This window comes from Geospiza fortis, unplaced genomic scaffold (genome assembly GCF_000277835.1).
Source record: "Geospiza fortis unplaced genomic scaffold, GeoFor_1.0 scaffold450, whole genome shotgun sequence".
In the NCBI taxonomy this organism is placed as follows: domain Eukaryota; kingdom Metazoa; phylum Chordata; class Aves; order Passeriformes; family Thraupidae; genus Geospiza; species Geospiza fortis.
In genome coordinates, this window is record NW_005054416.1 from 368,624 (window position 1) to 393,472 (window position 24,849).

At 43.0% G+C, this 24,849-nt stretch overlaps 1 protein-coding gene across 1 annotated transcript in view; it reads left to right on the forward strand.

The window, feature by feature from the left end:
- Positions 1 to 2: 2 nt before the first annotated feature.
- The window catches only part of SWAP70 (switching B cell complex subunit SWAP70), a gene marked incomplete at its 5' end in the record, with an annotated part of 35,231 nt that continues 10,384 nt past the window's right edge, over positions 3 to 24,849 (forward strand). Inside the window, 6 exons of the mRNA XM_031061483.1 lie at positions 3 to 41; positions 8,664 to 8,804; positions 13,817 to 13,990; positions 21,661 to 21,888; positions 24,354 to 24,500; positions 24,750 to 24,845. Coding sequence (XP_030917343.1) covers positions 3 to 41; positions 8,664 to 8,804; positions 13,817 to 13,990; positions 21,661 to 21,888; positions 24,354 to 24,500; positions 24,750 to 24,845 — 825 coding nt within the window. The remainder of the gene's footprint in view (positions 42 to 8,663; positions 8,805 to 13,816; positions 13,991 to 21,660; positions 21,889 to 24,353; positions 24,501 to 24,749; positions 24,846 to 24,849) is intronic.

Genomic DNA, 24,849 nt, shown 5'->3' on the forward strand with positions numbered 1-24,849 from the left:
ACCTGGACCGCAGGGGGAAGGTCTCCAAGTCCCAGCTGAAGGCAAGCGGGGGGCGGCAGCCCGGTGGGGTGCGAGGGGTCGGTCCCCGCCGAGCGCTGGCGCCGCGGGCACGGGGCGCGGGCTGGGATCTGCGTGCGGCGGCCGCTCTGGGGGCACACGGCGCTCGCTTTGGGGCTCTCTGGGCGCTGTAAATCGCGTTCTCCCCGCCGTTCGTCCCACGGCATCGCTGTCCCTGCGGGCCCCGGCCACCTCCGTCCCGCGGGCGGCTGGCGCGGAGCCGTCCTGGAGCCCGGGCAGGCTGATTTTCATTCCGCTCCGTCCTCCCCGAGATGTCAGCGCACAAACCCTTGTTGTGCTTCTGGTCCGCTTTCAACCACATGTCCTTGCTACCCTTTCTGGCCAAAATCTTTTGTGGGGTAGCCACAAGGTCCCGTCTATAGGGGTCGGCTGTGTCCAAGTGAAATTCACAGCTTGCCAAGGGGAGAGAGAGGTTCCACAGTGCCCTCTTATTTGGATATAAACAGGAGAATTAGTCAAGAGGCTCCAACTGTGCCATTCTTTCCTTAGCTTATACGCTGAAGTAGTGTTTGTGCTCTTAAAAGAGCTCTCAGGCAGCTCACTGAATCCAGTCCCGTCTTGGCCCTGCTTTATGGGACCGTCTTGGCCTGGGAATAATAGCAGGAATCTGGCTAAATAAATATTTTGAATAGGAACGCAACACCTGTTGACATTGGAGACTGTGGGTCCTTGTGCTCGGCGCTGGGGCTGCGTGGGCAGCAGCAATCAGCCGAGGTTTGTGCCTTTGGTGGGATTAACTCCACCAGCGACAGTGGCCGTGCTGTGGGTGCTGTTCCCAAGCGTGGCTCTTCGCTCATGGACTTTATTTTTAGCATTATGTAATGAGGGTCCGGAGCTGGCAGCGTGCTGCAAGCGGCCTGTTCCTCTTCTCCTTTTCTTCTGCTGGGCTGATGGGGCTGTGAGATAGAGCCGGACTCGGGCAGAAGTGACTGCGGGGCAGGATCCGGGCCAGACGCCAGACCTGGCTGTGAACTCCAGCTGAAAATGTGTGCAGGCCCTGGGTTCTTCACAGGGGTGTCAATGAAAGCGAGTGTTTGTCTTCCAGCCTTGCAGGATGAACTGAAGCAGGTTGAAGAGAAGCTTTTTTTTTTGTTTTTATCATCTTGCTTTTTATAGGAATCCTGTTTTCCTGTCATGCTGCCCAGCACTCCTGGTGTGCTCCATGCCCTCACCTGAGGGTATCTGCAGATGTCGTGGTGCAGGCCAGTGCAAAACCTCAGGTGATGGAATGGTCTTTTCGAGCTAGGTCTTATAAGCTCTTGGAGATCTATATCACACTTGAGATAGCTCAGCTACTTCAGATGGTATAAAATCAGCAGGATGGCTTCTGTGGCAGTGTTGGAAACAGAAAAGTTTTATTAAAAGGCAAAATAACACAGCTCTTTACAGAGAAAAACTGAGCTAAGTGTAAGAGGCTCTTGCTCCTGGTAAAACACCTCACAAAAGTGATTAGTTCCTTTGTTGTCGTCTTTTCTAGTAAATTGCTTAGGCAGGACTTTTTGGCTTCTGTCTAATTGGCTATCCTTAAGTTTGAGGTGAAGTCCCTAAGGTCCTGTGAGGTGTCTTTTTACCTAATTGAGGAGAGAAACTCCTGTGCTTTTTTCCTTTTTAAGGAGACAAAAGATAATTTTGTCACTCTGTTAGCAAAGGGCATATTCCTGCACTCAGGTGCTGCCCTGAATGAAGTGGCTACAGAAGCTGCCAGCGTGCTGGTGGGCTGGTACAGTGTCATCAAAAAAAGCAGGGCTTTGTGTGTTTGTGCAGCTCTGTGACATAGAAGCTCCTGTGGGAAATGTCAGGTGGAGGATCTGCGAGTGCAGAAAAAAGTCTGAAATGAGGTTGCCACCTTCTCTGTGGCCACCAAGAGTTAGTTTTCAGGAGGGAAGGTGTTCTTGTATAGACTTATTGTGGCAAATGCTGAGTATGGTGTCAAGCTGATGGTCCTGCTGGGGAGAAAAGGTGTGCAGGGTGGCAGTAGCCCCACATGGTCAAAAAGGGCAGGCAGGACAGGAAAAGAGAAGTTCCTGTATGATAGAGATAGGACTGTGTTGTCCTTAGAAGGTGTCTCCCAATGAAGTGTTTCTCATCATCACGAGGAAGGTACAGCACTCCTGTAAAATGGAGTGATGATGCTTGGAGACCAACAGGTTAGTAGAGATCTATGATATTAGAAAAATATGCTTAATAATTGAGTGGAATGGCTGTTTTTAAAAAATTATAAAAACCTTTTTGTTTTGTGAGAATGGCAGTGTTGGAACCTGCTGAAGTCTTCCCTTCTCAGTAAGAAAACCTACTGGCCATGTGTCTTTGGTTTGTGTAATCCAGTATAAGGTGGTGCCATCACATTTCAGGGAAATTCCTAAGGGTAATAACGTTTGGTTGTTAAAGGAAGTGATTTTTAGTTACTCTGCCTAGAAGTGACCTTTGATCCTTCCATAAAAATAAATAATTAACTTTAAATACTATGGGGAAAATAAATATCTGTGTGTGTGTGTTCTGTAGTTGAGGCCCTACTGCAAAGGGTTTGCATCACTCATTTGTTTTCAGTAGATCTAGAGCAGATGGATGGAGGTGAGTCAGTTTGGTCTGTTTTGTAGTCTGGAGAAACAGCAAATGCTTGAGGGCAAAAATGGGACTTGCTTGGAATAGTAAGGATATCATGAGATGTCTTTTATCCATTTGTATCTTTTGTATATGTTCTGAGCTGCTGAGAGAGGAGACAGTCAAATCAGTCCTCAGTGTAATTTTGAATATTGTCTGCTTCCAGTAGGCACTGACTTGTTTGTTTGTTTGTTTGTTTGGGTTTTTCTATCTTTTTTTTCAGCTGATAGTCTTCAGAAATTCTACTGTTGCATTGGCTGCAGCTCTTAGGCTTTTTTTCTACATCAGCAGAAACATTTGTGTATTCTGTTCTTAAATTACAGCTTTAAAGCTGGACACAGTCATTGTTTTGCCAGTGTGTTTTTTGGCATGTTCAAACACTGATACAGCAAGGCTCAGGTGTAAGTTCTGTGTACACAGTTACAGCTGCTGCTTTGATTCCAGCATGAGCTACATCCAAATTACTTCCTTTCCTGCACTTAGATTTGATTTCATCTTACAATCTGCAACTTTAAAATGAACTTGTTAATTCACTTTTCATGTGGATCTTGAAACTCTGAAGTTTTACATATGGTTCCACTTGACAGCCAGCAAAATTGCCTGTACTGTGTGTGTGTATGATTGGATCTTGGAAAAATCCACCAATTAGTTTTTACACCCTCTCTGGAAGCTCTTCCACTTGTTGCTTTGTGACTTGTCTCTGCTTAGGCGGTGGGTTTATTTTGGTGTTCTTGTTTTCCATGATGTATTGGGGTGTATTTTCTGAGTCTTGGGGTCTTGGACTCCTGGATTCTATCTGCTGAATGGGGATGGTGAGCCACATGTGAAAATTATGTCTCACTCAGGCCTGTATTACAACTTTGGGTGACCAAAACTACTTGTCAGGCTTAGAAAATTCATACTGGTCTGTTCTCATTTCTGGAGTATTACAGGCTTGTTGTACCTCTTGCCTTTGCTTTGCTTTTCCCCTAGATGAGAAGTTGGTGGCCTGTGGGAAGAGGAAGAATGGTGTAATCAGGGGTGAGAGGGGTGGTCTGACCACAGAGGAAGACCTTGAACAATGCAGTGAGGCAGGGGCAGGGTGGGAGCCTGGCCGAGTGGGCAGGACCCCGTGGGACAATCGGCTTTGTGCAGCGGTGCAGGGCAGTAGGAAATTACTCACTGTGACTCAGGGACAGGGTCCTGCTCTGGGACTGTCAGCAGGGCTCACAGTGTGTGTGTTAGGGCAGTGCTGTCAGTGAGGTGTGAGGGAGGGATGCTGTTGTGCCAGGAAAGCACAGGCAGCCTGTAGACTAAAACAGGGAGCCTGAGGAAATGACAGGGCCATGAGGCTGTGCTTGAGAGGAGCAGCTCCCAGTGGATCAGCAGCCTGTTTAACCTTGAGCAGGCCTGTGCCCAGGTGGCCAAGGCAGCCAGTGGCATCCTGGCCTGGATCAGCAATGGTGTGGCTAGCAGGAGCAGGGCAGGGACTGTCCCCTGCGCTGGGCATGGTGAGGGCACACCTCGAGTGCTGTGTCCAGTTCTGGGCCCCTCAGTTTAGGAAGGACACTGAGGTGCTGGAGCAAATCCAGAGAAGGGCAGCAAAGGTGGTGAAGTGTCTGGAGCACAAGTCCTGTGAGGAGCAGCTGAGGGAGCTGGGCATGTGTAGCCTGGGAAAAGGAGGCTCAGCAGTGAACTTACTACTCCATAACTGCCTGAAGAGAGCTTGTAGCCAGGTGGGATTGGTCTTTTCCTCCAGGCAACCAGCAAGAGGACAAAAACTTAAGCTGCAACCTTAAGGAGGTTCAAGTTGGACATTAGGAAGAATCTTTCCACGGAGGGGCTGATTAGATATTGGAACGGGCTGCCCAGGGAGACTCACCTGATAGAGTCTCTGGAGGTGTTTAAAGAAAGACGACTCACCTGATGGAGTCTCTGGAGGTGTTTAAAGAAAGACTGGATGTGGCACTCAGTGCCGTGGTCTGGTTGACATGGTGCTGTTCTGTCACAGGGTGGACTTCATGATCTCAGAGGTCTTTTTCAGCCTAATGGATTCTGTGATTCTCTTTTGTCAGGGAAGATGTAGAAGAAAGGTTCAGTACCTGGAGTATGTTTACAAGGAGCTCTTCCCAAGGGCTGGGAGCCCCAGGACAGAAAGGCCTTGGCTCTGTGGGCAGATGCATGCTGACGCCAGGATGTAACTGGAGGCCAAGGGGGATTGTGCAGATAATGAAGGCAAAAGGAAGGGTGAAGTTGTTGAAAATGGTGATGAGGGGTCTGCAAGTGCCCAGGAGTGAAAGGAGCAAATGAAGGAACAGGAGCTGATGTGGATGAAGGGCACAAGTGTCAGGAACCTGGGCTGGAATACACTCATCCAGCTGGGAAAGAGGCTGCGGCAGAAACCCTGATGTTGAATAATGAGGCTCCAGATGGGTATGTGCTACCTGAGTGGATAAGGAAGCTGGACCTTGGGGGTGTGATGGTGCAGGATGTGGTGTGTGTACGGTGTACCCTGGATGAAATGACCTGGTGCTTGTGACAAGGGGCTTATATGATGCTGCTTTTAGCACTGGTCATAAAAGAAAAAGGGAAAGTGCTTGTGAGTAGCCTTATTTTGGCTGGCCTGCTGGCTGCTGACATGGATGTTAGGGAGAGATGAGCCAAGAATGTCTTGGAATGAATTCACACAAAGCCACTGAATGGAGCTGTGGGATCTGGGATGCCAACATTTTAAAATCTGAAAAAGAGACGGAGAGTGGGAGGACCCCCCTGAAAGATGGAAAAGAAAAAGAGAAAACTACCAAGAAGCTGACAATGGCTACTGCAGGATTAGTCTGCCCTGGTAATGCTCCCACTGTCATCTGGGCCAAATTTTTGTCACTGAGCAGTAAGCAGTCTAGTAGATTCTCCCTCTCCCTGTAGAAATGCAGATCACTTTTATGGGACATGGTTAAAGGAAACTACTCAGATGGTAACAATTCAACACGTGCTGAAAGTTTTGGAAAAAGAGAACTCAAGAGGGGACCAGCTGTGGCAGAGTAGACCTGAAGGTAAAGCAGCATGAAACGGGGCATAATAAAGTAAATCCAAAGTCTGTGATGACCTTTGGCATTCAGCTTGCTTGTATTTGTATTTGGAACAGAACACCTTCAGTGTTCCCAGGGAAAGATGGGATGCCACCAGGCATCTTTCTTAACAACTTTCCCTTGAAAGTGAAGTAGTTGTTGTACCTGGAGTGCGCTGGTGTCATGAACCCCGTGCAGGCTGCCTGTGCTGTCTCAGACCCCAACTGGGGACCCCACTGTGCCCATGTGCTGCAGCAGGGATGAGTCTGTGGGCTGGGGCAGGAGCTGGCTTTGGCACGAAGTTGAATTGTTAAATGTGGCATCCAGAGCATGATAAATGCGGAAGGAGAAAGCTGCCTAGCAGCCCTGTGGGCACTGGGGGAATAATCCTGACTGCTGCAAAACTTCCTCATGCTTGATGTAGCTTCTGCAAGGCAAGGAGATTCTTTTGTACCCCAATTAGTCTAGTGCTCAGCTACTTGTTGGGGTTTTTTTAGGTGGTTAATTAACATAGAGTATCTTCAGGTCCAGATAATGTGATTTGAGAGAACAAAACCAAACCAAATGAGACCTCAGGGCAGAATTTTTCTGGCTTACCCTGCACATGAAGAATTCAGCTGGCGCTTGGCCGTGTTAGAGAACGGCAGCTTTGGCAGGCGCCGAGGAATTTCCTGAGTTATGAAAAGAGAGCCCTGGGCACCAGAGAGATCACAGATAAGGCAAATCTTAGAAAATAATTGAAAGTGGAATTCTTTCCTGGTAAGTTGGTCACTTGATGCGGAAAGCACCTAGGTTTCTGTCAGCCCAAGCACAGCAGGAACACCAAAAAAAGAAGACAAATATGTAGAAAGCACATGATAAGAAAGTATTTTATCAAGACTTTTTAATTACTTTGGGAGTAAGCTGAAATCAGTCATGCTTTCAGAATGTTTTTATTAGCTGAGTATTTTTTTAGTTATAGTATTAGCAACTCCAGTGTGGTTGGAAAACAGTGGTCATCTCTCTCTCTCTCTCTCAGAAATTCAAGAATCCCTCAAGCTTCTATAAATAACAGCAGAAGCCTTAAATAGAAGGGGAAGCACACGTGGTAGTACATCCCCCAACCCTGTATGTAAATCACATGGACTCAAATACTTGATCTGGTTAGAGACAAGGATGGATTGAAGTGTTGATGGAGAGTGCTGTGAAATGTGGTAACTTCTAAATGCTCTTTTGCTGCTTTGGGAAGTGCAGCTTTTGTTGTGCTATGGCTGATGCTGTTGTTTTAATTCTTTATAAAATTGTAGACCTTGTAAGCTCTAATGCCTCAGTGTTAGCATACATCTGTGAAAATAAGTATTTCTCATGGAAATGTCTCCTTTTCTGAAAGCAAGTCTAACTTTGGAGGTATGTAGAGAGGAATGTTCCTCTGAACTGAATATACATCTCTGGCCATCTTTGTAATAGTTTCTGCTAACACAGAGATTCTGCTGTCTCCTTATCATGCATCAGAATAGTAAATGTACATTTTCTTCTTTCTTGGGGGTAGGTGGGTGGGGGAAAGCCCAGACATTTTAAGTGTGTAGCTTTGGTTTGATTTCCTAGGCTTTGACAACTTCAGACTTTCACTTCTTCTTTTACAGCTACTTCATCTTTGACTATCTTTTATGTCTACTCACCTAAATAGACATGCTTATAAGTTTTCTGCACTTTTTTTTTCACTGCTTTCCCTTTGCATCACTTTGGTCTGTTTTTTAAAATTCTGTATAAAACCCACAAAACTCAGTTGCACTTTGTCCCATGTAGTTGTCGATTAAAAAAAATAATAGCACTGGCAGCATACCTTTTGAAAAGATGTGATCTGTTTTACCTTTGTGTAATATTTTCAGCTGTGTTTTTTGCCTTTTTTGCATTTCTTTCTGCGCAAACTGTGGCAGGGCGTGTAATACTAAATCCTTAACCCAGCTCATGTTGGTGGTACATGATTTTCAGAGGCTCAGCTCTGCATCATGCCAAGGGGTGCAGTGGGCAGCCTGTTACAGGTCTGACCTGAACCCAGACAGTGTGAACAGCCAGGGGGAGGGATGGTGCTTTGCTGGTTTTTGGGAAGTGCTGATGGCACAGGAGTCGCTCCTGCCCGGGTTCTGCCTTCCTGTTGGTACTGAGGTGTTGGTCTGTGCTTGCAAAGCTCAGCTCGGGCTGAAGAACTTGAGGTGTGCTGGCTAGTTTGTTTTTAGTAATTCAGTACTTCCTTAAAATCAGTCAAGTGTGTAGTCTCTTCTTGAAGGTCATTTCTCAAGAACAGACGTGAGTGTTAGTGGTTGTCAAGTTTGTGACATACTTCATGCAAATAGCTTTTTAAAATAAAAATTTGAGAAGCACACCTAAACCCTTCCTCTTTCTGTAACATTACTTTCCTTTGCAGCTGAACTATGGGGTCAATGTTGAGAAGCAGCCCTAAAACAAGCAGATGAGAGAAATCCATAGTTAATGCTTTAATCTGAATAGTCTTTTCTTTGTAAACTAAAGCTACACATTAAATTGTTTTCTTTGTTACTCATTTTCACTAGATACAAATATTTATAATTTCAAAGGCTAGGTGTTTGTGGTTGTTTTGATAGCTATCTGACTTCACTCTGCAAATATTATTCTGGTGTTCCTGCATGCCTCTCCTGGTTTTCAGCTGCATGGGGATATATGTACAAAGGGGAGCTTGTGTAGCTGCATTTGTAGCTCTCTAGGGCTGGACCTCTCTGTGCTCACGTTGCTTCTGTAACAATCAGCTCTCTGAAACCATCAAGTGAGGATTTTTTAGTTATGTTTTGCAAAACTTTGTGGGGCAGAACTTGTGGTGACATCAAAGTGTCACTTTGCACATGGTTTTGGAGTCACAGGTCTGCTCTGGAGGGAACACATGGTTAAGGCTGACAGCAGTGTCACTGGTTTCTCTTTTGTCCATAGGTCCTTTCTCACAACTTGTGCACAGTGTTAAACGTTCCCCATGATCCAGTGGCCTTGGAAGAGCACTTTAGGGACGATGACGAAGGACCAGTTTCCAATCAGGGTTACATGCCTTATCTAAACAAATTCATCTTGGAAAAGGTAAGTTTTGAATTCTCGTATTCTGTGCTTTCTTGTATCAGCTTTTGTTGTTGGAGTGTCTTTGTGGTAGCTGGTGCCTGCAGGAGGCTGCTGCTGGTGTGGAGACACAGGTTGGAAGTGTGTCTGAGGGGTCCTCATGGGGTGGCTACCCTGGGGAGCCTGTGCCTAAAAATGGAAGGATGCACTGCTCTCTACATCTCGTATTTCCTGTTACATCTGGCCCTTGCCTGAGCTGTGTTCATGCAGAACTGTGCTCATATTAATAAAGAGTAGGCACTCAGTTTGTGGGAATTGGGAGTGGGGCTGTGGCTGAGCCCCATCCGCAATGGGCTGCAGCTGTGAGAAGCAGGTGAGCAGTGTTGGAGGTGATGAGCCATGGAGTGCTGAGGTGTTACTGACCAGTCACCAAAGGTAACAGAGGGCTCACAGGTGCAGTGCATCAGCATGAGGAGTATTAAAAGGTTGTGCTAAAGAACAAGAAGGGCAGAGGCTTGAAGCCCTCTGAAATTGTATGGGGATATTCTGTGTATTGTGGCTGTCTCAACTGTGACATATGCTGTGACAATAAAGCACCTCAGCCTGAATTTATGTGAATGTGTCGGGGAGCTGTAGGTTGTCCCACTTTATACTGCAGCTGCAACAGAGTATTGTCACAGACTCCTTTACAAACAGAAAGGGTAAAAATATCTTCACTGTTTTTCACAAAGTACTTTAATAAACAGATCCCTTCAGAAGGTTACAGTGGGTGACATTAGGGTGTGTTGTGAAGTTCTGTCTTGCAAGTTCTTTCCTTTCATGTCTGAGCATTAGTCAGTCTTCTGTTGTGCCTTGTTTCAGGAGAAACTCTGGAAAGCCAGCAGGTCTCTCCCTCTCCCTCTTCTCTCTATCGTGTTGTAAAATAGGTGCTCACTGGGTTGGAAAGTTAGGAAGCCCCAGACAATGATCTTCCTGCTTTTTTTCTGTCTTCTGTTCACGTACTGGGCTGGGCAGCGAAAACAGCTCATGTGATGGTGGAAACGTCAGCTTCAACACCACTGATTTCTTGTACACTTGAGGGCCAGCCCCAGAAACCCTCAAACTTTGATGTTGTGGCTGCAGAGAAACAGAGCTGTTTGCTCTTTTGTTATGTGAAGAAGTCCTGAACTGACATACTGCCGAGAAGTCCAGTGCAGCAGCTGCAGAGGATGCAAACTCCTCAGCCACACTTACTGATTTCTGCTCCTTCATTTAATAGTGGTGGAAAATGTGATATATATAATGCAGTCTGGCAGCTTCTATCTAGCTTATCAACTTCTATCTAGTTTATCAGCTTCTCTACCTCTCTAGTCTGTGTTTCTCTCCCACCCAGAGTATGAGAGACACACCAAGAGTGTCCTGTTTGATGTGTGGGAGTTGTTGGCCTTTAATACATGTAAAGATAACTCTTTAATGTCTTGGTTGTTTGATGCTGAAGAACCCTGCTTTGTCCCTAAGAAATTGTGATAGCCTTTCTGCTTCATCTTGGCTGTCTGAGATCCTGTGGAGACCAAGCAGTATTTTTTCCCAAATTCTGGGAAAAAAGAGAAGGCCTTAATTTATTTTGACCAAAGGATTACAGTGGGAGAGGCTGAACCACAGTGGGTTAATAGTCTTTGTAGACAGTAGCAAGCCATTAAGTAAAGAAAACCCAAAAGAGATGTGTATGACTTTTTCAAATATAAAAATGCTTTATTTTTAAAGGGTGTTTCTAGGGAGAATAGTTATGGAAATGAAGAGCAAAATGGCATTTAAGTAACACTTCTATATTAAAATGACAGACCTGGCTATGTAAGTAAGTAGGTTTGAAAGGGAAGAGCATGACTGTGTATAATTTCTTGTTTGTTTTGTTCATATGCTGATCTGGCTTCTAGTGATTGCCTGATATATCCATATCATCAGTTAATCTTAAAAGATTGAAGTGTTAAGGAAAAGGATTAAATTATCTATAGCTTGATGTTATTTGATCTTGACTAAATGCTGGTAAATAAGAAAATTAGTGAAGTTGTTTGGACAGAAGGCTATCTTTTTGGACAGGAAAAATCTTGTCTGTGACTTCTCTTCTTTTAGAGATGAGTTTACATCAGTGCCAAAAGACAACATGCAGTGGGATGAAGTCACTGATTCATTGTGTGTCTTCTTTGTTTAAAACAAACAAACAAAAAAAGCAAACAAGAAACTCCTTCTTTATTTTTCCAAGGCGTAATCTGTTATTTTAGATGGGGTGATAGTAGAAAAATTGCTGTTAGTATATTCTAGTAAGCAAAGCTACTGAAAAAGGAGTGATGCTTTATACTCCCAGATACACAGGAAGTTCTCTCAATTTCCAGTCCTGCATCTTGCAGTGAATTGGTTGATTCAAGCAAGAGCCACTGGCTCAAGAAAGGTTTTTTTGATCTTAAGATATTTGCTTTAAGACATTCATAAATATTTTGTGGATGATTTCTTAAATTTCTTTTAAACTAGTTATATAGCTGTGACTTAGACTTTTATTGAGAGGACTTTGTAACCTTTGGAAATAACTCGTGTTTTACTCTTAAACGCAGTTGGAACTTTTTATATTTTTTTTTGTGCTGACTTACCCTGCAATAAAGCTTCCTTATATAGAATCAAAGAATCATCAAGAAAGGGACAATTGTGAAGAAAGACAAGGTAGTTAAGCGAGGTACATTTGCTACAACTAATTTCCTTTATTTACATAGGTAATTTCAGTAAATGATTTGAGTAATTAGTATTGTCTGATTGGTGATTTCCAGTCTTATGCATCTTGTTACTCAGCAGATAGATGTATCCATAATTTTCTTGCATCTGCAACAAAACCTGCCTTGTTCTGTAAATGTCTCTTTATGCAGGGAGCTGTGATTTGCCAGTATAGTGTCTCCATATCGGTTTTACTTTGTTCCTTTACCATATTTTAGCATGTTCTGTTATTTACAATGTATATCTTTAAATACCAATTGGAAATGTTTTCCTTTCAGTGATGGCAGTGGTGCCATTTTACAGCAGGCCTTATTCAGAGCAGGGAACAGTCCTGGTGAGGGGAGACCTTGTTCAAACCTTAGGTTATCTCGTCTTCCAGGCAACTTCATGAATGCAAGTTACACTGCCAATGCTTGCTATATTTTTGGAGCTGTTATTTTGGAGAGCCAGGGCTTGTTTGCTAATGTTTTTATTGTCCTGAATAATTCCTAAACAGTGTCTCTGTTCTGGATGGCACATGGGCCCCACAAAGTCCATTTCAGAACCAAATCTGGATTCTGAAAAAAGGGCTTACATGTCTAAAGTGGGATTGCTGGCACTGTGGGACCTCTTCCCCTGTGGTAAGATGGTTGTGAAACCTCCTGCAGCTCCTGGTGCACAGTCCTGGTGGCAGGGACGTGCTGCAGGTGACCTGGGCTTTGACAGGAGTGTCTGAGGGGCTGCACTCCTGTTTTGCTGTGGTAGCAGAACCTGTGCACTGCCAGGACATTTCCAAGGTGGAACTGCACACTGTCAGGGTGGGAAAAACACTTCTAGAAGAGAAGTCCTGGTTCATTGGGCAGGGTGGAGAAGATGCAGAAAAAGCACAGGCAAGAGTAGCCAAGGAGTGAAGTGCTGGTGAATAGAACAGAGAAGGAGGAATCCTGACTTCTAGCCCTTCATCCAGAGGGTGTTTGTTCATTCAGTTGATGTTTCATTCAAGATCTGTGTTTCTTGTGCAAACAAGACAGATGCTGAGCTTGTGGCTGGAGCAGCTCTGGCTCCTACAGCTGCCACCCCATTCAAAGGGCAGCTGTGTAGCCTCTTGCATCTCCACTCAGGTTGGTGGCCTCTGCAAGCATGCAAAGTCTATGATTTTTGTTGATAGTCTCACTCTTAGGCCTGGAGACTGTTTTTGTCATCAGGTTGGTTTCTTGTTTACTTTTGTATTTATTTTTTTATCTTTTTTCCCCTCCTTTTCTCCTGTACCCACATCAGTTCATTGACTTCCCATGTCTGCCACTGACTGAGCCAATGTGGTGTGGTCGCTATATTTGACTGCTTACCAGACTGGGCAGGAAATCAGGCAGTTTGCATTGGTGTTCTTCAAGCACCTGAGATCTGTGGTTTGGCTTATCTTTAAAAAAACCACTGACCATTACTGATCTCACTACCACAAGAGGTACAAGAACCTGTTCCTTAGATGTGTTTTCTAAAAATCTCAAAGGGGCTTCCCTTACGGTGCCAAACATGCTTTAATCAGTAACACATTGATAAAGAAATAGCATTGCTAAGTTATGGGGAGAGAATAAATAGGTTTAATGTATAACTTAAGGGAGGGTTTGAAAACTAAACAGTAAATTAGAGCTCTTGCCTGTATAAATAATTCACAGATCTGTAGATGCAGCTGCTAGATATGATAAAGGATAATGAAAAAGAGGGATTTTTGTATCAATGAGGTGAAGGTGTGCAAGCCTGGGAAAAAACAAAGATTTTAAGTGGATTAGCATTTGAGGAAAAAGATTATTCTGTGTTTATGAATACTCTTCAAGAGTTAAAGTAATGTGAAGTAAAAAACATACTAAGGTCCTTCCCAGTTGTTGCTCCAATATTGTTTTTAGCATATCCACATGTGGATTTGGCTGTGCTGGTTTCCAAATTTGCTATATAAAATCTCAGTAAGTCAGTGCAGTAGGAGGGCAGCTGGAACTGAATTCTGGAGATGTTTTGGAAGCTGATGTGCTGGAGGAAACACAGAGTGCACTGTAGCCTCCTTTCCATGGAGTCAGAGTGTAATCAACTCAACCAGAAATTGGAGGTTGGATGTCAGTTTTGCTAGGAGGAATCCTTTATTTTACCCCATGCAGGAAGTCAGACTGGGTTGTTACAGTGCTCTTTTTGGGCCTTGGTGTTTTGTGCAAACTGCAATTTTCTTGCTGTTTTTTATATGATGAAACCTGACAAACATTGTTTATCTGCTCTTCTGTGCCATTCGTGCATATCAATTTCTTTGTTGTTCTTCAATTTCTTCTCTTTAGGTTCAAGGGAACTTTGACAAAGTTGAATTCAACAGGATGTGCTGGACTCTCTGTGCTAAAAAGAACCTCTCTAAAAGTCCTTTGCTGATTAGCGATGAAGATGCATTTAAAGTGTGGGTTATTTTTAACTTCTTGTCAGAGGACAAATACCCTTTAATCATTGTACCTGAGGAGGTAAGAAACAAAAACTTAAGCTCTTTAACACCAGTTTGCCTAATGTCTCAGTTGAACTGTGTTAAGTGTGGTACTCCCTAGAGATTTAAGAGGAAATATTGTTTAATTTAAAATTTTTATTCCCCTCTTTTAGAATTGTAAGGCCTCAGATGCATTTCTCTGTCTTCCAGGGTGGATATATGGGGATTTCCACAGGATACTTGAGATATCAATAGCTCTGTGTGTCTGTCATTTAAGCAGCCTGGACTGAACAGGATAAACAGGATATGCATGGATGTGATCCTTAATCACTGCACTTGCTTATAGGTGGTTACAATTTTACAAGTTCCATGTGATTCTGAAAAAAAATGCCCTCATGTTCTGTGTTATTGGGACTTGCAAGATGAGTCTTCAGTCTCATATCACCCTCCTGATGGAGAGGACAATACAAAATTTTGTGATGGTGTCTGTTTCTGATAAAACCAGCCAGCCCCTGAACACTCTTGCTTGAAATGTCGGAGGGAATAATACCAGAGAGATCTCTTTATACTTGCAGTTCATGAACAAGTATTGGCAGCACTCAAATAGGTATTTTAACCCTAAAGCAAGATTTTGGTATCTCCACTATTCTCCCCTTTGGGATGGGTGGGGAAAGAAGCAGAAAGATCAGAACTGTTGGCATAAATAACCCCTTGCAAAACTGTGTATGCAAATCCCAGTGGTTTGCAGTTCAGCACTGGAGGATGGAATAATAAATATTTGCAAGCTGTTGAACAGCCAGGGATCAAAACAGTCTGATTAACATGCCACTCACAACATAACTGGGGGACTCAAAGGTGTTGTGCCAAACCCTCAAGTACAGATAGCTCTCCTATCAAAATAAACTCTTCAGTTTTGCTTTCTCACTCACTTTTTAGCAGGACGCTTTCACTCTGCACATTTCTGGTTTTACCAGACTGGCCCATGCCTGGCATGCTGTATGCCCATGAGAAATGAGACAGTCTTCTTGCTTGCTGTCCCATTTGTTTCTGTTGGTTCTGGGAAACAGGGATCATGGTTATAAAAGCTAAGACAGCTCTTTCTTAGTGCTGCTATATTTGGCTTGGTAGGTCAGAGCCACTAAAAAATGCCAAAACTGGGACTGAAATCCACCTCTTTGGTTTGTCAATGTGTTCCCTGCTGTGCAGCCTGGCTTACCTGTGGGCAGGCATTTCACATCTCCTGAATTGCTGGCATGGTTAAAAGCTTCAGCCCTGCCAGCTCTGGGGTGTTGCTCCCCACCCCTTCTCCATCAAGGAAGCCCTAGATTGGTGCTGCCTTCTGTGGCTGCTGCCAGGTAATGGCAGCATGTCTGAGTGTTGGCAGATGTGCTGCAGAGTCAGGACTGAGCTGAGAATTTCCTGATTTCCAGATTTTGTATGTGCTGTTATTTCCTTTCCTTCCCATCTTTAATGTCCAGGTTAACCTGTACTGCTCTTACACTTGGATTATTTAAAAAATTCTGATTGTGGATCTGTGTCTGCATCTGCTTGATTACAGCAAGATTTAAATTGTGCAATTTGTTTAAAGAAAGCGTACAGAGCCTGACTGACAAAGAAAGGCTGCTCTGTTCTTATCATATACAATGCCTGTATTCACTCCACCTTCCCTCAGACCACACAGGTAATGTAATCAGCCACTGGAGGAATGCTGCCTGTTGAACTCAGTCCTTTCTGCTTTGCACTGGTCCTGCATCAGGTTCTCTGTACTTCTGGAAAATTTCCCATTTACTCATCTGCTCTCTGCACAAAATTCCCAAAGTAAAAATGCAAAGTCTCAGTTTCAGCCAGTTTTGCTTTTTCTCAGATGTTTTATGTCTGCCTATTTTACAAAATGCCTTGCAGGTCATGTGTACAGTGAGGGGATTTTTACAAAGTGAAGGAGAGGAGGAGGGGGATGGAAGCCCTGCTGTTTGTGCTGTTGATGTTTTTCTGAGAGCAGTGTAAACCTCTCATGTGTGACTACCCTTCCCACCCAGGGAGCAGGCTCTCCTGCCCTGCCCTGCTCTGATCGTTGACTGAGAATATTGCAACACGCCATCTACTGCAGTTCTGGCTCAGAGATCCAGCTGTTTGTGTGGGATCCAGCTGTTCCCCCTCCTCACTCCCTTCCACTTGTTGGCTTTTGTTTTGGTTTTTTTTGTTTGTTTATTTCTTTTCCACTGTATAAGTAACTGAGAAACTTGCCACATGCTTTCAGTTTGGAAGGGTGATCCCTTGAAGATTTTTGTATCCTATCTTGAAAATTACAAGACTTCTTTTGTCTCCAGTGAATGTGTTAACACAACTTCATGTGGCTGTAAGGATGTCTTTTCTTCCTTCTTGGAGCAGCTGCTCTTTGAGACATGCTTGGGAGTCTGAATTTCCACTTTTTTTTTTTCTTTTTGCAATTGTAAAAATGAGATAAGTGGTTTCTGCTGTCACTTCATAGATTTAATATCTCATATCTGGAAAAGCCTACTGCTTGAGTGCAGTTTCACCTTATTTGCACTGTGCTGACTAAATATTGAAGGCACTGTCTTTCCTTCTTGCCCATGTCATCTACTTTTGCACTGGTGCTGATGTGCTGGGCCTTTCCTTTTAGGCAGCTGAATGTGGCAGGGTTGTTACCCCCAGCTACAAAGTGTAAGTCTTGATTCCCTGACCTAGGGTTCAATGGGCAGCAAGTGGGGAATGGCTGCAGCTCATCCAGAGAAGGGAAAAGAGGCTACTTTGGAAAGGATTCAGAGATGCAGGCTGAGGAGAGCTTTAGAAAGAGCAAAGTGAGGAAAGAAGTTCCCAAGAGAGAATCTGAAAGCAGTGGAGAGGTGATGCAAGGGCCAGAAATTTCTTGTTCAGCAGAGGCCAGGCTGAAAGCCAGAGGCAGTCACTGGCCTGTGCTCCTCACCTGCCCTGGAAGGAGGGATGTCAGCCCTGCACTTGAGGGAGATAAGGTTTGTAAAATCCAGTGTGGGGAAGGGATTGGGTTGGGGTGTGCAGTTTTGGAATGTGACTTCAAGCTTGAGAGGATCCCTCTGTGTTACGGGGAGAAGTCAGGTGACAACAGAGACAGGAGACACAGAGACAGATGGTTACAGGGAGCACTGGGCACAGCTGGGAATGGCCTTGCACTCCAGTGTTCCTTCTGTTGCCTACTGGTGGGCAGCTGAGAGCACGTGGAAGAGCTGGGAAGGAACAGAGATCCATGATTGTCTGTTTTGCAAAGGTGCTCATGTGCCAAGGCAGAAAGCAGGAACTGGCTGGGAGCTCCTTCCCCTCCCCACAGCCAGATTTTCCATTGGATCATCTGAGATGCAGACATCCAAGTGTGTGTTTCCTTCAGCTCTTGCAGGCATTACCTCTTCCATGGGAGGGATAAAATGAAGGCAAAAAGGTGGAGAGAACTGAATTCATAAGAGGAGAAATATTTCTATTTGTCATGAGCTTTCCTTACAAGTCACCTCTTAGTTGTTACAGACTCATTTGTGTGTCTTGGTATTTTTTAACCAGACATTTTCTGTTTTATAAAAAGGTTTTCAAGCACTTCCCCTTTCTTATTTCTGGACATGTGACTGCAGCCTTGGGAATGCTTTATCGCCCGGGAGCTGTGGTGTGTGGTTAGTTGTGTTTCTGGGCCAATCTTCATGGTGAAATTCAGAGATACACACACTGCATGCTGCATACTCAGTGTTGTAATCCAGTGTTCACAGTTTGTTTCAGACAAACCGAACATATTTGCTGCTTTTGGCTTTGTGAGGAAAAATTGTACAGTCATTTTTCACTTGTCCTCTCATCTTGAAATTTATTAACAGATGGCATTTCTAATCCTCCTAAGAGGAGTAAGCCTTATGTGGCTTTTTGTGCATGTCACAATAAGGTGATATTTTTTTAGCTTGGGGAGGTGAGAATCTGATCCAGTGCTGATTCTTCTGGAGTGTGTTCTAATGGCCGTGTTCACTTCCTTGTTGTGCATTCTAGTACCAGAAACTGAAAGAGTGAATGAAATACTGGGAATTGACCCTTGGCCCTTCAGAAATTACATTGAAACTGATATAAAAAGAATGAAAACTGCTTGTGTGGGGTTTTAATTGACGCATGATCTCTCAAAGTTGATGACAGTGGTTAGGAAGATTCTTAGTCACTTAGTTAGGAAGACCTGGCATTCTTCCCATTTCACTGCCTTCTTCCTTGGCTGCTGCATGAAATAGTTTTCAGCTCACACAGCAGGTTGTTTCTTGAGTTGACCTTTCCTATACTGCACTTAACACTGATTTAATTTGGAAAAAAAAAGAAACAAGGTAGTGGCTTACACTGGATAATGAATGCAGTTTTGCTGGTGGAAAGGAAGAAACAAATATTTGACTTAAATGTAAGTGATGTTCTGATGGGATGAAGAAAAGGAGTTGATGATGACTCTGAGAGGGGATATGACTGCTTTCATGGCTGTGGCCCAGTAACATATACTCCCACAGAATTTTGTACAACCTGAGTAGACTTTTAACATCTGCTCTGTTAATATCTCAAACCTTATTTGAATAGTGTGAACCAGAATAGCCTTGTCTGCTGTGCTCTGCTGGGCATGAAGGCCTCCTTGGCATTATTTTTCTCATTCTAAGAGACCCATTTGTGTATCAGAAATATTTGTGAAAAATCTATGATGCTTCATTCCCCATGGAAGTAGGAATACCTGGAAGAGGAAAACAAATAGACACTGAAACATGGGGAAAAGAAAGTGCCCTCTGAAAGAAGCTCCCAAACAGACTCGTGTTAGAGCTCTGTTCTTTGTTATTATTTTGGATTTCTCTTGGCAAAATTCTGGCTGAAAAGTTTGACATGGAAGCTGGTTTTGGTAGTGTGGAGCCACTGGGTCCCTACTGGTGTGTGTAGTGTTAATAACTCCCTGGTATTTTTGCACCTGTATTTTGCATATTTTTGACCTGAAAGCAAGGCCCTGTTAAAATAGTAGCAAATGTCGCTTCACTTTTGCTTTTTAGCCACAAGAGCAGTTTATATTTGAGACAGGAGACTTAATTTGTCAGTTATTTGCTGGGTTGACATGTCTCTGTGGAGGAGGGGAAATGTCATTTGCTCTCAGGGGTTCCTCATTTGAGCACCTAATGGGTGGTTGCTATTTGCTTTCACACTGGTGCAACTCATTTCTTTGTATTTACCTCATACTTCCATATTCATACTGTGCAAAAGTCACTGTTGCTGTTGAGCAGATAGATCAGATAAAGTTTTTCTGGCAACTTTGGTTAGCCATGTATGTGACTGAATTCAAGATAAACCTTTAATTTTTTTTAAGTTATAGAAATTGAATTATAACATCTACAGGTCATTTTTCAGTTAAGAAGAGTTAATGTAGTTTAAAGTAATGAGTATTTTATGTACTTTAGGGAGGTTGTAGGATATTTGTAGTCATGTAAGTGACTTGTAGATGGGGGTTGACAGACTTAAATGGCTAAATCTAATCTATGAACCAAAAAAAGATAAAATGTGTACAAATGACACTGAAGGAAACAATGTGTTGACTTATTTTTAGTGTATTCTATGATAAAACTCTTGGCTAGTACATGTTGCATTGCATCATTTCCAGACCATTAGTTTGATCCACATTTTATTTACATGGCTTGAGCAGAAATGGGAAAAAATTGATTTTGGTGTGCTCTTTGTGTGTGTGTTCCATTGTCTGCAGGTGAGACCTGGTACTTTTAGATAATTAACCAAAGGAATTTGAGAGCTTGAGGCCTTAAGTTGCCATGCCTCAAGCAGTGTAAGAGGTTGTGAAATTCTGGAACAATGAATTTTATAGTTCATATTTTTTTTATTACTGTTATTTTGTAGTATTTTGGCAGATATATTATGTACCTAATTAAGCCTGAGTTATTTTAGCTTTCCTTCAGTCAAAGTCCAGGATCACAGTTCAGAACTCATGCTGTTCAAAGGGACTGAGCAGAATGGCAGAATGTGTTTTGAACATGGGTAAAAAAATCAAGGTTTTAGGAGGTTTGAAACAGCTTTTCAGTGCTCCTGTTCTTGCACTCTGTGAAGGCTTTTTTTAGGTTGGTTTTTTTTTCTATGAAACATGTCTGGAGTAGGAAGTAAGCTGCTTCCTGCCAGTAACTGAATACTGAAGATTTATGGTAGTCAATGCTTGAAAGCCTTGAATTGTCTTTTTAATTTAAGGATTTTGGAGAGTGAAAATCAGCAAAGCTTATTTTGAAGACTGTGAATTTGAATGCCACTTCTGCAGAGGCCTCTGTTAGACCATTTCTTTGCTAGTAAGAACTGCGCGAGGAGCTAAAACTTACTGAAGTGTCTTACTTGGTAAAGCTGACATGACAAACAATGCTCTCTACAATTTCTGGGGGCATATTCTGTGCCTGGCTGGGCTGTCCTCTCCTAAGAGAGACTTGAGGAGGATGTGACAGGTGCAACTTGGAGGTGTGTGTACTCCAGCTCATTCAGAAGAGCAGGAACTTTCCTCCTGGTGCTGCAGCAGCTTTGCAGCTTCTCCTTTTGCTGCAGCATTACCCACATGCCCTGGAGCAGGGGCTGTGACACCAAGAGTCACTGAGCTGAAATAGTGGGAAAAGCACATCCCTCTGCAGGGTGGATCTGGGATTTACTGTGCTACTGCACACTTGTGTTTCCTAAGCAGAGACATGGGGGAAAGGAGGGGATTTGGCTGTTCCTCTTGGAGGAGAAACAGCAGCCACAATATATTGAGGCCTGGGAGTCCTTGTGGTGAAATGTGTGGGGGACCAAAACACTTCTTTATTTCTTTGTACTCCCAAATCTCTTGCATAGAGACTCAAAAGCCTATTAGACAAACTAAAAGGTGACTCTGAACTGTAGCAGGAAGGCCCTCACCTATTATTTCATTTAGAGAGTCGTTAAAAGCATTTTGCATGTCCTCAAAGCTGCAGATGGGTTTACTTTAAAATACTACAAATGAACATTGATGAGTTTAAAACCAACATAAGAAAACAGACTAAAGAGCCCCAGCCTTCCTTGCTTCTTTTTAATTTTTCTGTTTGTTTTGACTAGTGTTACTGGTGTTACTGTCCTGTGCATGGTAATGCTTACAGAGTGATGAAAGATGAAGGGACAAGGAAAATTTATTTGGGAAACAAAAGCAGATGTGAAATGTTTCTTTTATTTCTTTTGATACAACTGTCAGGATTGTGTCCAGGGTTGGAGTGCTTGAGAGCTAGAGAAGAGGGGTCAGGTGTAGATCATACCTTTGGTCATTTTTCATTTCACTTCTAGTCCAAACAGCCTTCTTTTCTTATTTTTTTGTTATTTGTTTGCTTTTTGCTTACAAAATACTTTCTGAAACGTCTTGCTTTCTCATGCTTCAGTCGTTTACAGTTTGGAAGCCATTGCCGGGAAGGTCCCATGTGTTCTGTAGGAATCTGAAATATTAAATGAGGCTGTCAGGTTCAATTCTTTGTTTTCATGGGAAGAGAGTAGCTGAGGGACGGGCTTGGCAGTGAAGAGTTCAGCTGAGACAGGAGCTTAAAACCTTTGTTAATTGAACCACCTACGTTTGGGGGCCTACATGTGAGCATGGGAAACTCACTGTAATGGGAGTCTCTGGAGAAGCTTCCTTTATAGCTCTCAGATGTGTTTTTCTGCAAATGATGGATTTCTGCTTGTGTTTCTGCACAGATTGAATATCTGCTGAAAAAAATCACGGAAGCCATGGGAGCAGGCTGGCAGCAGGAGCAGTTTGACCATTACAAGATTGCTCTCAACACCAGTCGAGAGGGACTCTCTGCGTGGGAGCTGATCGACCTCATCGGGAGTGGGCAGTTCAGTAAAGGAATGGACAGGCAGACAGTGTCCATGGCAATCAATGAGGTCTTTAATGAGCTCATTCTAGATGTACTCAAGCAGGTAAGAACCACAGAGAACTAATGTTTTAAAGTAAACTTGTTTATTGCTTTAGTTAGAAAATGTTCAATTTATGCTCAAATTTCTTTACCCTATTGAATGATGAGCAGGAGGAAATTAGGTAAATTATCTGTAAGGTTTCTTTATTATGAGCTTATTTTTGTAAAAGAAATTGTGCTGCTATTCAGATTGTTATAGTTGTAGCAATATTATGAATGAGTTGCTTCTTGGGAGAGCTTGCTTTTAGAAAGTGAAAGAAGTGGGCTCTGACTTGAAATATTACCTTTTTTACATGAGTACCAGCTGCTTGTTCGTTCACAAAATAGCTGCATCATGCTCTCAGTTCTGTTTACAGCTCTTCAGTCTTTGGAAATGCTTTTCTGTAGTTTCAGTTATGCTGTAGGAAATGCAGCTGAGCTGGGCACAACCTCTGTATTCCAACAAGGGGGTCTGGACCAGGATATTTTGGCTTCTCAAGTGCCTCACTTCAACAGGGCAGAAAGGTGTGGAAGAGCTCCAGAGCTTGTCCCTTCTTGTTCTGCTTAGCAGGCTACGTGACTGACAATTTATTTACCTGCACTCAGACTCCAGAATTCATGCTGGCCTTTGTATTCTTAGCAAACTTCTTTCTTCAGGTTTCCAGTGACTGGATTATCAGTTTAGGAATGCCTTTAAAAACTGTATTTCTTTCATAGGAATTGGAAGTACCAGAGGGACCTGAGGGGTCAAAGCAGAGTTTACCTAGAGAGCTCTTTAAAATTGACTTTTACCTGACAAGAGAATTTTTTTCATCTTTGATTTCTTGGTGAGGCAAGAAACAAAGGATTTCTTGGCAGGCTTTCTTAAGCTGTTCTGAAGAAACCATCAGAAGGTCTTGGCACAGGAAATTCTTTCAGAATACCCACAGAACAATGCAAAAGTCTATTTTTGTTAACTGCTGGTTGCCTGTTGGAGGTGAGGGCTGGGGACACACACACATAAAGTCAGTTGAGGGCAAAATGAAGTCATTCTGCTGTTTGGTAGCATGAAAATAAATTAACCAGTGTCAGTTCAATCCTACTTGAAACTTGTGAGGAAATCTGATTTCTTTTCAGTTTTGATACTGCATTGTGTGTCTTCCCCCACACCTTTTTTTGTTTTGTTTTGTGTCTCCTTTCTTTCCTCTCCTGGTGCCTGGGCTTCTTTCTCAAGGATGTCTGAGTGCCTTTGAATGGTTCCTTGACACTTAAAAATAGTTTGTGTCAAGATTTGGCCCTGTGCCTCTTGGGCAGTTTGGACACTTATTGGCCCGGTGGAGGGCAGAGTTCTGTGTGATTTCAGTATCCTGGTACCTTGTTGATTCACAGAATTGTCCTGTTTACTGCAGTAATCACATAATTGCTTCAAGGTATTAATTAATGACACATGGTCTCATAACCAAGCGTCATGTTACCCTTAACACATCCTGGATCTCTAAGGCTTACAGAGGGCAGCAGCAATAGTTAAATCTGTGGTATTTAGTGTTCTGAAAGATGTGTCTTTTGTGTGATGGTCGGTGTGAAAAAGCTCCTGCTTTTCAAGAGCTCTCAATGGGTTCTTGGAAGGTGAGAGGCAGCTGATACTGCAATAATAGGTAAAGATTTTGCAGAAACTTGAGGGGAAAGTATTAATCTGACTTGGCTTTGAAAGCAAGTTTGGTAATTCAGGAAGGGAAAAAAAACCCCTGGCTATCACATAGGCTGTGCAAAGCATGAAAGATTGAAGCTGCAGGAGTTCTTCACATGACTTGCAACCACCCAGAGCTCAGCCCTGAGTGTGGGGGTGGCAGACAAAGCTGTGCATTCCTGGTGTGGAGCAAGGGAGTGGGGTGGCACCTGGGAATAGGCACGGCCTTGGCTCTGGACACGTTTCAGTGGCTAGAAAAGCTGAGCACAGATAAGCTGTATGTGTAGGGGTGCTTGGGTTTTTGTTTGGTTTGGTTTATTTTTTAAACAAGAAAGCTTCTTCAACTGTTCTGAATGTTTTCTTTCCCCTCAGACCTGTAGAGAAAGATATCTTTGGCTTAAGTATGCCACAGCACATTTCTTTATACATATATATATATATTTAGTATGAGGACATTTGCATGTATTAAAACCAGTTATAGATGAAAGCCATTACAGAAAAATGTTCCATGGTCTTCTTTCCAACTTCTTCATCCTCTTAATCTGGAATACTCTGGATACAGAGTATACTTTCTATATGACTTGTTCATAGTTTATATTGATGTTGGTGTTTCAGTTTCACCTCTGATTTGACTTTTTTTGGAAGTTAAATGTTAGACAAAAGTATGTAAGTGTTTGGGGAATGTGATTACAGAAATGGAAGGTACGGCTGAAATACTGGCTAACTTTGAAAGTATCTGGGGCTATGAGGTAACTTTTCTATGTGCTCTAATGGGTCTTTACACCTTTACATAACCAAAAGACCAGATGGTTCAGCATTAACAGGGCTACATGCTGAAAAAAGGTCACAAACGGAAAAATTGGATGGAACGATGGTTTGTGCTAAAACCCAATATTATTTCCTACTATGTAAGTGAAGATTTAAAGGAAAAGAAGGGAGACATCATACTGGATGGCAACTGTTGTGTAGAGGTAAAACCACTCCAAAAACAATGTATGTCTCTAAAGATCAGAATTAATCCTTTTTTGTGTGTGGGATTGACTCCTGGTACCTTTTAACAGAGCTTTTTTACTTCATATGACACCACTTCATAAACACCCTTTTAATACAGGCTCTTAGTGCTGATATTTGTATCTCTGGGACACATAAGTGCATAGATGCTGTTTGACTTTATAGATTTTCGTGTTTGCAAAGCTAATCTTTATTGTTACCCATTCTAGGCCTTGCCTGACAAAGATGGAAAGAAATGCCTTTTTCTCATCAAATGTCTTGATAAGACCTTTGAGATCAGTGCCTCTGATAAAAAGAAGAAGCAGGAAT